At 41.3% G+C, this 16967-nt stretch overlaps 1 protein-coding gene across 4 annotated transcripts in view; it reads left to right on the forward strand.

Moving 5' to 3' along the window:
* Positions 1-16967, forward strand: part of PRKCA (protein kinase C alpha) — a 161066-nt gene that overhangs the window by 123110 nt on the left and 20989 nt on the right. For 3 of the 4 annotated variants that reach the window (XM_061455284.1, XM_061455282.1, XM_061455286.1), the window contains exons 9-11: positions 4004-4033; positions 14977-15120; positions 15864-16037. In XM_061455284.1, coding sequence (XP_061311268.1) covers positions 4004-4033; positions 14977-15120; positions 15864-16037 — 348 coding nt within the window. The remainder of the gene's footprint in view (positions 1-4003; positions 4034-14976; positions 15121-15863; positions 16038-16967) is intronic. The other variant, XM_061455283.1, reaches the window with a different exon arrangement.

Below are 16967 nucleotides of genomic sequence, written 5' to 3' on the forward strand. Positions count from 1 at the left end.
TCTATGTTCTGGATCTTGCCCTACAAATCAGTTATCTGCTCATTTAGCAGTACGATCAAATCTGTCTTCAGTGATTTATAGATGATACATCATTATTAATAGTTAGAGGTAAAAATATACTCCTGTAGGAAGTGGAGGCAGGATAAAATCTGTCACTGTTTTTCGTTTGGTTTCAACCTTGGGGTGTGAATTTTCTCTCCGGAATGGCATTATTTGTGGCCATCTCAAAACGAAACCCTGCTCTCAACAGGCATATTCAGAGTAATTGTAGCTGCTCCGTAATTGTCCATGCTGAGGTTGCCATGGGAACTCCCAACATTCCCAGGTGGCTCTGTGGACTCAAACCAGCAAGTCTTTTAACCACAATATCTACTATTTGTTATATACTTCTTATAGTATTTTGCCAGTCAAAAAAGCAGAATATTGACATAATGCAACCTTATTGTAGTTTTCAAACCTGGCTCTGATCTGAGCAGTAATTTTTGCCATTTAGAGCATTATTCCGTTATTTTAGTTGGGGAAATGTGCAAATTCTAAAACTTTTGTTGTGCAAAGTTTTTTTTAGTTTGCCAAGCCCCGTTTCCTGTAATTTGCTGCTTAGCAAAGCACTTCTTGGTACTTAAATAGCACCTTAGAATAATAATAGAATAGCGTTTAAAAGTAGGCTGGTTAATTCCTGTCTGTCCCCTTCTTTCCACATCACCGTCACGGAAAATGCTATTAAAAATAAAGCAGCTGTTATGGTCCATAGCAGTGATTTCTTTTTACTTAGAAAAAGAGCAGAGTAGCTGTAATTCTTACATATGGATACATTTACCAAGTACAAGGTACATTAAGTGATGGGAGCAATCTGAATCGCCTCAGTCAGCTTTAGTATTTAAGGTGACCCAAGCACGTTGTTACGAGGGAATAGGTTAGTGCTCATATAATCTTAAGGCATTCCATGGGAAAGTACGTAATGGTTCTCCTGGTACATAGTCTAAAGATGTCAGGCATTTTCATTTGCTCTGATTATTTCCTTTACTGTAGCTCTCTGTGTGGGTTTCAGTAGAACAAAATCATTCCCCTAGTTTCTGTGGGAGAGCTCAGACTGCTGTCCCCACTGTAGGGATCCATATGGGACCATTCTGGTGGACCTCAGGATGTGCTTCCTGGGGACGTCCATCCACACCTACTGCTGCGGCTGCTAGCTTGATTAGGATTCCAGCTGAGACATCAAGTGCACATGGCTTTTTCTGGCAGTGAGTTTTGTACCATTCCATTTAGTGAAATGAATAACAATGAAATCCCTCCACAGTACAATGGCATTGTCCTGATCACTATGTTTTCTGCAAATTACCAGTGAGTGTTCCTAAAATCAGGTACCATTTCCATCTGTTAGCTGGCACCGTGGGCCAGATCTATGAACCTGTGTGTGGTAGGAAGGCCAGGCAGGGTACCCAGGGAAAGTGGCCATACTGGTTGTGCACTGTATTTCCAGTCTCCCCTTTCTGGGATTGATTCAGCTGCTGGATAAACCATCCAGGAGCAGCTCTTATTTATTATCAGGAAGAAGCTCTTCCCTGTGAGGGTGCTGAGGCACTGGCACAGGGTGCCCAGAGAAGCTGTGGCTGCCCCATCCCTGGCAGTGTTCACGGCCAGGTTGGACACAGGCGCTTGGAGCAAGCTGCTCTAGTGGAAGGTGTCCCTGCCCATGGCAGGGGTTGGAATTGGATGAACTTTTAAGGTCCTTTCCAACCCAAACCATTCTGTGATTCTATGATTATTGTCCAGTTGCCTGATGGGATAATTTTGCTGCCAGGAAGTGACAAGACCCAGCTTTGCAGTGCTTCTGGACACACCGCACTCTTGCTTTGGCCGTTTTCAGGTTACGCTTTCAGAAGCTTTGTGCAGTGGAATCACTGATGAAAGCTGTACAGAAGCTAGACCTGTACTTCCCTTTTGCAGACTGAACAGATCAAATCATAACAAGAGAAGGAAGAGAGATCAGAGCAGGATAGATACATCTGATAATTGGAAGTGTACAGTCAGTGGTGACATTTGGTTGACATCTCAGTGCTTCTAAACAGAGCTATTATTATGATCCTAAAGAAAATGTCTTCTAAAGTGCCTTAATATTGTAAATAGAAGAACAGGGACAGTGTGCTTGGGCATCAGGCTTATAAATGCCACTAATTGCTCCAGTGAGGCAGGAGCTGTAGGTGTTTCCACTTCTGGTGTGCTATAAACTCTTCCAGAAGCAGGGCAGCATTTTGCTCAACCAAACTTGTGTGTTAATCCTCGTGCAGACTTGAACAAGTAGCTTATCTCAGTCTGTATGTAAAAGCCTATCTCAGTCTGTTGCATAGGAAGCTAACACGTATTTACACCATCAGTGTCCTCTTTGTGGCAGCACAGGCAGTGTTAAACGATGCTGGAAAATTGCCACACATTTCAAGGCACAATTAAGGCTTTATGATGACTTTCAATGTTAATAGTCTAACACTAGAGAAACCTCTTTCATTTGAGCATCAGTGCGTCATTTCAGTTTGTTTCTCTGCAGGTGCTGCATTTCTTAGATCTTTAACACTCCCTTTAGTAGTATTTCTTTGAGAGCAGTTTGGGGTGGCTCTGTTAGAAAGGAGAAGGCCAGCGCTTCCTCATTAATCTGGCATTTTTCTGGTAATTCACAACAGTTCCAGGTCAGAAGGACGCTTTCTTCCTTTAATCAATGTCTGTGACATCCTAGAGCAGTTTCAATGCTGAGCTGGAGGCTGGGTGAAAGTGCTTCAGGTCCATAGGCAGGGCTTTGGCAGACAACTCCAGGGACTCTTGCAGTAGCTTCTGAAGAACCCAGTGAGTTTTCTGATTAAATATGGTATTTTCACTCAGTCCTGTAGAGGAGCTTGTGATTTTGTTAATGTGCGAGTTAAGTTCTTCAGGTCTCTGCCTAAAGCCTTAGCAAGGGCTGTGAAAGACATTTAAGTCTTTGAAGGCTGGCAATGGTTTTTGTCCTTATCTAACCAATAGCATTCCCATTGGGAAGCAATCCCTGTAACTTCAGGCAGGTCAGCAAAGGTGACAGGGGAAAGAGAATTAACATTGCTGACACTTCAGGTTGTAAACAGAAGGATTAAATTTACTTTTCAGGAAACAGGCACTAAGCTGCACTGAAATCATGACCAGCCAAAATATCACTGGCACATCAGTACACACTCATTATGTATATATAGAGAGAAAAAGATGAGCTGCTTTTTTTGGCCATGGCACTCATTCCTATTTTTAAATTGTGCATATTTAATCATTAGAGAATACTTTGCAGCAGCATAGAGATGCTGTTAGATGACTCCATCTGTTCTATGCTATAGTTTGGCACAGGGAATTCCCATATGCACTTATCTGGAGGTTTCCCATTGAGTCATCATATCTGAAACTAGAGAACCTGAAATTTCCTAACCAGATGACATACATCTCTGGTCTCAGTTTGTATCAGCTTGTGATCTCTGTAAGGCTTTTCTCAGCCTGTATGTTGTGATTTAAGGTGAAGAATGTAGAAAATCATAGTGACAGCAGGGATTTCTTCATCCCATACATAAAGGTTAAATGTGCGTCTCAAAACAAGGCCAAACCCAATCAAACCTAACTTCTGTGCTGTCACCCCTCTGCAGTGCTTATTTAGTTGTGAAGAGCCCAGCCTGCACACATCTGTGCATTCATGTAGCTTCATGCATTGCAGTGGTTTAACACATTGCAGAGTGTTCCATGCATGAAGCGTGTGTATGCACACGACTGAGGCTCGCACTGAAGAGCAGCTGCGTGCAGACCACTGTGCTGCATCGTACTCTGTACTGGCAGGGTATTAACACCATGGTTTCTCTTCTGTGACTTTTCTGTGTAGCAGACGTGTCCATTTCCGTATTCTCGCTGCTTTGATTTTGCTTACTTCTGCTACTAATTGTTGCTGTTCTGCTTTGCAAGCCCTTTACTAACCAAGCAGTGTTTCTCCCTTTCCTGTCTCTTCCAGGACTGTCATGTAAATATCCACTTCTTCAAGGTAGTTTTCTCCTTGGTGTTCTCCCACACCTTCCTCTCCACACAATCCTCTTTACCAGTGTTTGAAGTTGATTAAATTCACTTTCATTCTCACCTTATTTTAAGGATGCACTTGTTATTTGCCCAGTTTAAGCTCTTCTAATGGATAAAAAAATGAAATACGCATCTTCTATGATTTGTCATAAAGTACTCCCTGGATCCAAATTTTTCTTACTCAAACCTCAGCAGATGCCTTTCCTTCTGAAGGAATTAGTTAAATGAATGCCACCTTCTCATGGAAAATGGAAAATGGTGCATCTTTAATTTGAAAGACACTCATGGAACTTTAGCTTCCACAGATCTGATAATGCTCATGTTCACTGTATATTTCAATAGATAAATTTACATAACATAGCATGTATGTTTTATGATACAATATACTACATAATATACTACATATATTGCTGTATCTTGGTTGGAGTATATTATATCATAAGATATTACCCATATGCACAGTTGCTCTGATACCTGAAATACCAATTCACCTGTCTACTTCCCATTTTCCTTCTTTCACTAATCACCGCATCACTGAATTAGTGCCGTAAAAGGCCCACATCAGCATCGAGAACGTACGTGTGTGAACTTTTTGTTGCATGTATCTCTAACAAATCCTCTTGCTTTATTAAGGCAAAAAGGTTACTGACACAAATCCTGCTTTCAGTTTCGGACATTGGTTAATTACAATTTAAACATCATTTGAAGTTCTGTGATGTAAACTGTTTCAAGAATCTGGCAATAATTGAACCCATTATCATCTTCAGATAGTGGTTTTGCAATTTAAGTTGACCTGAAGCAGTTGGCATCTTATAGCTCAAAGCTTAAAATACTTAATTTAAAAGACACATTTTATGATTGAAGAGATGCTGATATCATTAATGCATGATTTTACCAAATGCTTTAATGCTGAACCAGAAAAACAAAGAGTATTTGTCATTAGCAAGTATTTCCTAGTGCAGTAATCATTTGCCATGCAATCAGTAACTTATTTTTTCTTAACCTTGATTCTTTATCTGGTATCTTTATCTCAGAAAAGCCTGTACAGAAGAGGACTACCCTCCCTCAATGCTTTACACCTCTTCTTACTTGAAAGTAAAATGGCATGGTGGTTTCATTGATGAAACTTGTTTAATGCAGGGAAGTTACAAGTTTCTCTGTGTAAATGTGTTTTAAACCAGAGCAAATCTACCTTGAAATAACACCTCTGGGGTAAACGTGAAGTTACGTCTAACATGGTGTTGATCGCTTTGTTGTAAAATACAGACCTCGAAGTGCACTGATACAGCTGACAGGATCCTTGGTCTATTTGTGTTGTCACCAAAGAAGTGTTGCCAAGAAAAGAGAACAGTTTCCTACAGCTGCTTCCTAGGCAAAATTCATGTTTAGTCCTTGCGAATCATAAATGTGAATACAAAGAAAGTGGTTCTGATGTGAAGAGGAGAATTCCATGGGATAAAATGCTGCTTCTTTATTGTCTGTCTTTTCTCTCTACTTTATTACCAATCCCCATTCTGCTTGCTGCTGGCAGTGACTTAGCATCACTAACCTGGGCTCAGAAGCATCACTGCATGCTGCATTCTGCAGGCTAATCGCCACTGACGTTAGCATGTCTATGGAAATGATTTTGTAAGTAATCAGTTTATGTGGGACGTCTGGGGAGGTTGTGTTCCCAGGATTGGAATTGAGAGGAAGCAGCAGGAGCTGATGAAGGAGGCAGGCTGTGTTCCCGAGGATAGGGTAACCCTTTGGAGCTAGAAGCCAGTAAAATGTACAAACATGATTTTATAATATCACAGCAAATGTGAGAATGCAGTGAACAAGGTCCGAGAGCAGCAGCACTTGTTTATGGAATTACCAGACATGGGAAGCGTCACGCATTTCTGCTGCTTTTGTTCCACCAGCAACGTGTATATTTAATCAGATTATTTTCTTAACATCATGCAGAAAACACCTTCAGCTTTGTGTGTGTGCCTGTGTGTGCTAAATAGTTTCATTGGATACAGAATCCCAAGGTTTTAAAGTCGGTCGTGGTCTGCAGTGTCTCATGGCTGCAGTGTTCGGTGGCCGAGATTTGCACTAAGTTCAGGTAGAACTGAAGTCATTGATGATTATTTTATATCAGAATTTTACTCTTTTTAGCTATATAGAAATGAGTTTTATGCTTAAAAGCAAATTCTACACTCCAGGCTTTTGTATTAGTGAAACTTCGCAGTAATTAGCATAATTAAAGGATGAGGGAGCATATATAAAAGCAATTCTCTTTCTGTCACTTAGGGATTTGCTGTTCTAGCATCGTATTTGTTGTCTGGGGTTTTTATTACTGCTACCGCAGGATATTTCTGCAAGAATTCTTGAATATTATTCCTAGGCAGCCTCTTTAATTACATTTCATGTCGTTAGACACTGCTCTGTTGCAGGGGATGGCGTGTTTGGCAATAAAAGCAGAAAACAAAGTAGACTCAGGTGGCCACAGGATTATTAAACAGATTAAACATGTTGACAGTGCCAAATGGGAACCTGGGAGCTCTTCCCTCTCTGATTTCACTGCTCACAGCCAGATATCCGCTGTCCAGGGCAGTATCCTCTGAAAATCCTATTCTTAAGGTAGATAAATCCCTTTTCATATTACTCTTTTCCATAGTCATTTGACTTCATTGTCTACATTTTCTAGGGGATATAGTTACCTTAGTCTTGAGCCTGGCAGATTTGGGCATCACTTGGAAATCATCTATTCAAGTACCTCATACAGTTTTAACTTCTATATAGCAACATAAATAGCATTTAACAAAGGGATGAATAGGGAATGAGGTTATAACCCCCCAGAATAAGCAGCTCTGAATGGCGTATTAAACTATTGTCCTTTAGGAGTCTCTTGCTGCCTTTATCGTAAGTAAACTCCCATTGAACGTGACGTTGAGCTTGCGAAAGTAATTTCTGCTTGGAGTAAGAAACCACACGGGGTCAGTAAAGAACGTGGAATAGCTCCCGAAGCAAGCGGCTGGCAAGCTAGAGTCCGGAAAGAAATGAAATCGGGCAAAGTGATTGTAGGTATATATTTAGAAAGACACAAAGCCGTTAAATTAAACTGCTGTTTGGATAAAATGCAGCATTCTCATACTTTACTCAAGGTTTTTAACTGGAACCGAGGACTTTTCCATTAATCAAAGTACTTAGTCATTTGCTGCTGTGCTGGCGGGCGCTGCCTCTGCTCACCTTTACGGTGCTCAGTTCATCTCTACCTCAGGAATTCCATGATTCCCTGTCTTTCTGCCTCCATCATGCTCATCTTTATATGCTATCTGCAAGTAATGGACCTCAGTGGAAAGCTGTGAGTCACTGAGTAGAACAAGCTCATCAGTTTTGTGAGCCTGCAGGGTGTTAATAGAGGCATGGGATCCAAGTACCCAGCTCCTGCTAGGATTAGGAAACGTAATTCTGTTTTACTAATTGCCCAGGACCCTTTGGTTGACACACCACTTCCGTTATCTGTAATCCAAATTCATTCAGGAGCACCCTGATACCATCGTTCCTATGTGATGAGCAAAGCAGTTTAGCACAAGAGTGGGCTTCAGGAGTGCGTTTCCTGTGTTCTTCCACATGATTTCTGCAGAAAGGCATTTCTAATCCTTTTTGTATATGGCACAATTATTTTTTTCAGGCAAATCCTTTAAATGAACTTACTGTTATTAAACAAAGGGTAAATATGGCACAGGTTTAAGGGGAGGAGGAGAGGAAATGAGGGGGAAAGTAAACTAAAGACATAAAATAGTCCATATTTAACTCCCAGGTAGAGTGTCATCACCCTCCCCATTTATATTTTTATGAAACATCCTGTTTGCCTCCATGCCTTTTTAGTAGCAATGAAAATGATGAGAATTCTTTTCCTAGCTACTTTTTCAGTAACTACTTCAGCTTTTGAAGTAAAAAAAGTCATTTCCATTTTTATATATTGCATTATGTCACAGTTCACCATAGTGACATGGCTGTCATGAAAATAAATGATAAATGAGTGCATATAAACAGCATTCTGCTTCTTTGCCTATATTCAGTGTTCTCGCTGCAAGGAAGTCTTGCTAGGATGTAATTTCAGCAAGGAATACATGGCTGAAAAATGGTCTGTATAAACCTTGTGAATCCTCAGTAATGCCTGTGGTCCAGCTCATCACTCCAGCACTGGTGTGTCTTGCTGTACTGCCATGTTTTTTGTAGGCATCCCAGTCTGCTCCAGTCTAATCCAAGTATGCTCCTTTCTATACGGGTAAATATGTGTGTATATATTGAGTGCAATGTGTTCCTGTAATTTAGTTCATTAGTTAATTTGTTCTTGAAAGGAGCAAATAAGAATCAGTGAGAGTGCACAGCGGGATGGGACAAGCCACGTGTTGCTGTCTTCTTTATGAGCATTTGTTAAGCCAAGGAAAGAAGCAGAAAAGTCTGAGACTGCGTCTTTTGTTCTGTTTCATGGGAAATTTAGTGCAAAAGCATCTCCCCTGATTGCTCAGCGCATGTTTTGTAGGGAAACAGCTAAAGTGGCCAAGGAAGCTCATTCCCCCTGTTGACTTGTAACAGCAATGACATCAGCTCAGGCTGGAGCAAGGTGTAGTGCTTGTGCTGTCCCCACCTTCATTCGAGCTGATGGGCTGCTAAATCATCCAGAGCTTAGGCTCTTTCTCTTTTCTGTTGTTTCCATGACTACAAAACTCTCCACTAATGAATTATAAGCTTGCATTAGGTTATGGTATTAAGCTTCAGACTCAGTCTGGTGAAGTATTAGGTCTTGCTGGGGCTTAGAAGTGGGCTTTCTCATTTCAAATTCTCAGCATCCTGATAATTAAGTTGTATAAACTAGGAAATTGATAGTCCTTCATAGCATCTATAATTACATGGAATTGGAAATGCAATAATCTAAGAAACAAGCTGCCACTATGATGGAGAACATTTGGTGAATGGGAGGTTTTTTCCTCCAGATTTGACTTGTAATTTATTGCATTTATTTACTTTATTAAAGGCTTGCTGATAGCTCAATGTGTTGATCAAAATCCCCAGTGAGCTTTCATGACTGGAAACCTGAATAGGGCTTTTCATCCTTCAAGACTTGGGTAAATTATTTCAGTTTCTCCTTTTTACATCCTTGGTATGAGTTTTGCCAGGTCTGTCAGTGACAGTATCTACAGTTCATCTGAGATCTGAGCTGCTCTGATGCTTCTGGTGTAGAGTCCAGGTAGTGACAGACATAACCGAGTGTTGGTTTCATACTTGCAGCGGAAGCCTCCTGGGCTGAAGTAGTGAAACTGGAATGTCACTGGTCAGACTGTTCTTTCCTTCTTTCTCACCACCCATTTTGCCATTTCTTCAGGTGGTGCACAGAGTGTTGCCTGCAGGTGTGTTACGGTTTGGGGTTAATATAAGAATTAGGAATAGAAACATTGGGAACAATATGAGCTACTGTGAGATGGGTTGTTCCATCATTCAGTGACATCCGAAGAGCGTGTTGGGGTCTAATAAAGAACTGGTGAGAACCTGTTGCAGTGTGAGAAGCTGTGATTTTGTCAGTTTTGCAGAGGAATTGGTTGAATTGTGGCAAGAGGACACAGATCTTGGGACCCCAGATAAAACCTGCTCAGTCAGGCCTTAGACTGCTGACCCTCACGCTATCAAAACTGATTTTCTGGAATGGAGACTGAAGCCAGTGCTGCTTTGTTGTCGCATCCTTCATTTGCTATTTACAGCTGAATGCCAGAGCAGCCAGCGCTAGGTGGAGTCTGCTCTAGAGAAGGGGAGGGGATGCTGATGTGTGATGCAGAGCAGAGCTGTGAGTCCCCGGGAGGCTCAGCTGCTGGGAGCAAAGCTTTCCATTTCTTTTCCCAGTAGGTGTCAGTGGAGCGAATCGGTAATGATGAAATGGGGCTGTTTCCATGTCGAAGTTGTGTGTGCTGTATGTGTGTGTACCTGCACGCAGGATGGGAAGTCAGCAGCGTTGTTTTCTCTTTGTCACTTCCTCCCCTGGAGAATTTACCAGAGATCTCCCCGTTGGGCATCTTGGGCTTGCAAAGAGCAAGTTGCCTTGACAACCGAGAAGTGCATCCTCTGGTGAGCTGCGGATTCCCTGCCTTTTGTTGGCTGCGGTATTTTTCCATGGGAAATGATGAGGGTTTCTCCCTTCTGGAGCTGTGTTTGAAGGGTGCTGGGGTGTGGCAGCAGGTCTGGGCTGTTCTGGAACCCTGCGTTGGTTTTCCGCATGGGAACAAATCCGGTGTTAGTGAGCTGACTGCAAGAGATAAGGAATAATGAAGTTGAGCGATACAGGGTGTTAAAGCACTAACACCATGATATGTAGCTCATTGCCCTAAAGAGACTGAAAGTAGGAATGCGGATTGTGTAGACTGGTTTTTAAATTCTTCATGAATTTTATTTATTTATTGGCTAAAGGGGAAAATGACCAATTCAGTCTTTCTGCTCTGGAATCTTACGTTTCTGAACTAGAGATAATAACCGGAGGGCAGAGGAGCCAAGGTGCGCATTTATTGTTTTGCCCCATTATGTTGTCTTCACAGTAAAAAATCAGACAGAAAGTTTTGAAGAGACTCAATGAGAATTTGCAGTTGAAAATTTAATGCAATAGTAAACTACTATTCCCTAAATCACTTCTTTTGCTTCTTTGCACCACACTTCTCATTAGGTGTTGGAGAACTCATCTAGAATCATAGAATGGTTTGGGTTGGAAAGGACCTAAAGATCATCCAGTTCCAACCCCCTGCCATGGGCAGGGACACCTCACACTAAAACATCTCACCCAAGGCTCTGTCCAGCCTGGCCTTGAACACCACCAGGGATGGAGCATTCACAACCTCCCTGGGCAACCCATTCCAGTGCCTCACCACCCTAACAGGAAAGAATTTCCTCCTTAGATCCAATCTAAACTTCCCCTGTTTAAGTTTGAACCCATTACCCCTTGTCCTATCACTGCAGTCCCTAATGAAGAGTCCCTCCCCAGCATCCCTATAGATACCCGTACTAATATCTGTATCTAGATACAGATATCTAGGAAAATTGCTACACTTGAATTAAATGTGCAGTAAAAAACCAGTTTTACTGCACGACCTGAAGTATCATTTCCAAAAAGCACATAACCAAATGAGAGACTCTGCAGTGTAACACACTGTACCTTCGTAACACTCCATGGAGGAGTGAACTTGGGCTGAGTATGTGAAGTGTGTCTCACCTGTGGTTTCAGGGTAAACGAACTGGCCGAGATAAGGTGCGTCCAAACCAGAGGAAGTAAGATGATGTGCATGTCTTGTTTTCTTCCTAGATTAACTCTGCTGCTACCATGCAAACTAATTTAGCTTTAACATACAGTTTTCCTGGTTGGTTTGCTGCAAGCTGGCTTCAGTGTAATGATGTTGTGGGTTCATCAAATGTATTAAACCAAGCAGTTGGAAACTGAAAATTAATCCAGGGCCTGGAATGCCATCTTCAACGTCAGCAAGTTTTGATATCCATGAAAAGCAAAGGTGGATTCAAGTAGGATTCTGCTATTTTCAACTTCAGTCTTGGTACAAGAGGCAAAATATCATTGCTCTTTTCCAGTAAGCTTTTATGAATCATTTGCATTTATGTCCCTTCTGTAGCTGCAGAACTGGTTTTGCTCCAGGAATCGGGAAGAGTGTGTTGGTTGCATGGCATTTTTTCTCTGCATTATCCAAGGCCTATCAAACTCATGGTACAGCTCACTGAGAGCATGTTAAAACATTCCCTGTTCTTGACCTTATGAGAATACACATGTACTGCAGCTGGCTGTGGATCCACAGACACTGGAATACCCCCTGGGTCTCCTTATCCCTCTGTGATTGGTCATGTTGGTGAATCAGCATTCCCAGGAGCTCTGGAAATCACTTCTATCCCCGATCTGTCCTGGGTTTAGTGTTTAAGTTAGCCTTAACAGAGCATAAGCCTTAAATAGATTCTTTTGCTTTCTAATAAACAGTAATGGTCTTCATCATGGGCAGTCGTGGGTGCAGAGGTGACAGTAAACCTAACGATGTGTGCTTTTACATGTAATCTATGTGAATTAAAATGCCTCAGTAATGTAATGTTTTGTCTATTATATGTATTTTAATTGTGCTTCTCTCCCTGGCTGTATTTTAACAGTAGCTTTGAAGTGCCTGAAATACATAAATTCATTTTTATGTGAAAAGACAGCGTCCATGTTGAGAGATGTTATTGAGGTATTCAAAAACCTGAGGGAAATATCTGCTCAGCAAGTTATTTCCCAGGCAGGTCATAGGAAGAGATTAACATTTCTCTGTATGAAGAAAGTTTGCAAGTCAACACCCTGTGTATAAGGCACGACATTCATTCACGTTGTAGGTTTTCTGTAAAGAAAATGCTGTAGATCTGCTGGTTTTAATGTAAAGCAGTTTTAATACTTGGAAGACATTTTCCTGATCCTTTGGTCATAACCAGACATCATTAGCTGAGTTTCTGGCATACTTTTGTCTTGCCCCCTATTCTGCGTTAAGTTCTGTAATGAAGGGCAAGGTTAAAGGCTGTCCTTATATCCATCAATGTCAGTTATTACTGATGAGTTGTGACATCTCTGCTGAGTATAGAAACTTCCATGAAGCTCATAAGAGATGTTTGGTTTAGGGTTGTGCTTCAGGGTGAACTGAATAACATGGAGTATACACAGCAGCTAATTCTCAAAGACAGGTAATAAATAACAGATCTTTCAGGGTTTATTTCTGCCCCCTCACAAACTTGGTGGCACAGGTGGTAGCGTCTGTAATGGCTTCCCTATGTTTATCTAACTTCATTTCCATGCCCATAGCTTAATTTTGCTCCAGTATCTCTGTAAATTCTTTTAAATAGTACTAAGAAGATGACAAAGTGATGTGCCTGGAGCTGAGTCATAATTGAAACACATTGCTGTAGTGTCTTGGGAAGCTCTTAATGCATCATCTATGAAATGCCTTGATTTGGATTATTATTGTATCCTGTATTGTATTGTATCCTCCTGTTACATGCTTGCCAGTGGTGAAATTCCCACTCTGCTTTTACTAGGACCTTAAGCCAGAAGGCAGTTACAGGAACTCACATCTAAATGTGAAAAACTTTCCTGAGCACGCTCATGATGTGTCCTGGCTGAAGGGAAATATGGACCTTTGATAAGGGTCCGATAATTTAATAATGTAATAATAATGTTGTTCTGAATTACACATTTTTTGACCAAGCTGTGGACAACCTACCCAGTGCGTTTAAAGTCTAAGAAATAAAGCTGGTGTTTTCCATTCAGTGCCTGACTTGGAACTCAGTGAAAAGGTGGATATTGAAATTGCTTCTTGTGTCTGAGGAGCAGGATGGTTTTTCTGAGATCCCATATGTGAGAGCATCACAAAGGCATGGCCAGCAAAGCTCTTTCTTTAAACTATGTCTTCATCTTGTACAAATAAAGGATATTGGGGGTTTTCTTCCTTTTTTTGTGCTGCTTTCATGCAAACAATGGTGATGGAAGAAATTGCACATTTTAAGCTGTATTGCAGTTTAAAAAAGAGAGATCACAATTGCCAAAATTCATATCCCAGGTATCAGACTGTCTGCATTTATAAAGCTGAAGGAAGAATCATCCAGTTTGAATATGCTTTTCAAGTGACACGTGGTTATTCTATCAGAGGATTACCTGACATTACTGCCTGCAGTAGCAAAATACTGGAGTCCATGGATCAAGTCTCCCCTTTCAGTCTTAATGGTTTTAAACTTGTCTGTGAAGGGGAAAGTTTGTATCTTCCAGTTTCCAGCGAGGCTGCCAAAGGTATATGCCAGGCCAGGCTTCTAAGATGATTTATTGCATGACTTTGAATAAACTTTTCTTTCTGTGAGTTTCTTTGTAAAACAGTGATAATACACAAATACTGTACTTCTGCAGTGAGAAAAGCAGTTCTCCTTAAACATGGAGCATATGTCAGTGGCACAAAGTAAAGTGACCGTATTAAAAGTGATTTGCCAGACACACTAGATAGATGGGGGGAAAACGCTTCTATCCCAAAGGCTTTACTTCTGCTGGTATATGGGATTGTTTTGAGAAAAAGAGGGGTATTATGTTGTAGCCTGCATTGGCTTTTGGTGAGTCTTACTTTTTCTCTTCTTTTAACTTTGAGATTTGAAATGCAATTTACTTGAACAATTACATGGTGTCTTAGATGAAATACTGAGACTGTTGCAACCTTCTGCAAACCAGACTCTGTTGCCGGGGCAGAGCCTTTGTATGTAATATTTCCCTTGCTCCCTTTTCCAGATCAACACTTGATTGAAAATCAAAGTTGATTGTGTTGCTGGTTTGAAAGTGGCCATGTTCATCTGCATTAATTCTCATGTGTGGGTTTTTTTCCTAACGTAGGTAATTTTTCGTAATGCATGTCAAAGATTCCCTAACTCTTGCTATGCAGTGATGTGAAGAATTACATTTTAAAAGAGAATGTGTTGAAGAGTGTTTCTGCCCTGAAATACCATCTGTAGATCGTAGCATGACATTTTGGAAAAGCATTTTTTGTATTTCCAAACAAAAACACCAGATAAGGCTGCGTTTGGCATGAAAATGAGTGATTTCTTTTTTCCTTTGGCTTTGGTTTTCGCTTTGGTTTTGCTCTTCTAACCAGATATCTGCCTTTATCTGGTTATACATGAACACAGTTTCCCACTTCATTCAGTGGTGTCAAAAGTATTGCTGGAATGAGTCTTTGAAGTTGTGTCTGTGTAGCTTTTGTTATGCAGCCTTTCTCCTGGGAATGCCACCTCAGATCCAGTGATCTTCAGTTCTAACCTTCACCCGGTGATCCGTTCTGCCAAGGAAACTGGCTGCTCTTCTCACTTTCCTGTTTTTGTGTGTGTATGTGTGTGTATGTTCTTCAGAAAGCCAAACTTGGGCCAGCTGGTAACAAAGTCATTACTCCAACAGAAGACAGGATCTCAAGTGTGCCATCCAACAATCTGGACAGGGTGAAGCTGACAGACTTCAACTTTCTCATGGTTCTTGGAAAGGGGAGCTTCGGGAAGGTAGGAATGAATTCTCGATAGCTCTTCAGTCACATTCTTCTTTTTATCTTTCTGTCCTTGAGGAAGGATGAATTTATAGATCTGTAAGAAGCAAAATCCAGAGCCAAAAGGATGTGCGTTTTTGAGGGAGGATTTTTTAACATGGAAAAGGGTGATTCCTTAAGGACTAGCAGGCTTCAGTTATGATTGGCAGTATAAAAATACAAGCACTCAGACTGTTGGGCAGGATGTAAGAAGCATCCTTTTAGATCCTCACTTCTTGGCAGTTTCAATGAAACCAAGTCTACTTTTCTGGCTTTGCCACCTAGGTCTCTGCCACTTCTGGAGGTCATCAACATTGGTAAGGCTGAATAGTGGGGGAAAAGCAGGAATAGCATACACGTATTTGAAATCTGGTAGTTCAGAGAAAGGGCTGCTGGTTTTCCTCTCTATTCAAACAAGTACTTCTGTGATAAAGTGCCCTTTACTGAAGAAGTCCCCAGGGACTTAACATTTTATCAGCCCTTTTGGCAATGTGCCTGCGATCAACCAGAGGGGTTTGGCACAGACTTTGGCTGAAATGACTGGTACAGCTCATTGCAGTGGGTGAGAAATGATGGTACTTTTGGAGTTTTGATCAAGTTAGTCTATACCATTAAAAGGAAAAGCTGGATTGCTGTCTATACAAATCTTCGGGCATATAAGTCACCTTCCCTCCTTGGCAGGTAAGGAAGATTTTCACCCTTTTGCCTCTCTTTGTGCAGGTGATGCTGGCAGACAGGAAGGGGACAGAGGAGCTCTATGCAATCAAAATACTGAAAAAAGATGTGGTGATTCAGGATGATGATGTTGAATGTACAATGGTTGAAAAGCGAGTCCTGGCGCTGCAAGACAAACCACCGTTCCTCACGCAGCTTCACTCTTGTTTCCAAACAGTTGTGAGTGAGCTCTGTCCTTCTTGCAACTCTGGCGTTTTCCGTACTATGTGACCGTGGATTTTATCAGTTCAGTAACTTTTATTATCATCCAACCTATGTATCATAGATTCTGTACATGGAAATTGGTGAAGAAAGAGGTACTGCATGTAATTAACACTTTGTGTGTTAAATACAAAACCTAGGTTTAATTACTGCTCTTCATACAGTAATTCAAGCAGACCAATGTGACAGTTCATAAGTTAATAATGTGTGCTTTGCTAAGGCAGAGCCTTAAGCCCAAATTCCCAAAGGTTCCTAAATGCTTCTAAGGATCTGAGGATGTAACTTGAAAAGTCTCAGTGGTTGTTATTATATCATGAGGTGATAGTCATGAATCAGTGTTGGTGGATTTAATTTAGTTTTCAGGCACACCAGCACAGAGGGAAAACACTGGGTTGTTTCCTTCCTTCTTTATGAATACTTGAGATGGACGTTGCCCCACCACACTGCAAAACATCTCCCAGGGACAGACTGCAGGATGGATGTGAGGGTCCAGCGGCACCGTGCCAGTCTGTTGGATGATATGGAAAGCTGCGTGGTAGAGAGTTGGCATTTAGTGTGCTTTTGATTTCCAGGGTGGGCATGGGTGCACACCCCACCAGTAGTGAACTGGCACCAGATGTTCCAGACTGCGTAGAGGTATTTATTCACAAGAAATCAAGGCTCTTCTTGGCTCACTTGTAGCCATCTTATGATGGTTATGACAGTGGCATTGTATTGGTGCCTCAGGGCTGTGTTGTCACTTGATGGGGTGATGGAAGGACATGTTGTTTTTCCACTTGAATATTCCTTATCTTTTACGTCTTACATTGTTGATGCCTTTTAATCTAAAAACAAACAAACAAGCAACAGACAGTTAGTTTGGATGAATAACATTGTAATGTTCCACAA

This window comes from Pezoporus flaviventris, unplaced genomic scaffold (genome assembly GCF_033815535.1).
Source record: "Pezoporus flaviventris isolate CSIRO_AGI_PZ_B2104156 unplaced genomic scaffold, CSIRO_AGI_Pfla_v1 ptg000020l, whole genome shotgun sequence".
Taxonomy (NCBI): Eukaryota; Metazoa; Chordata; class Aves; order Psittaciformes; family Psittacidae; genus Pezoporus; species Pezoporus flaviventris.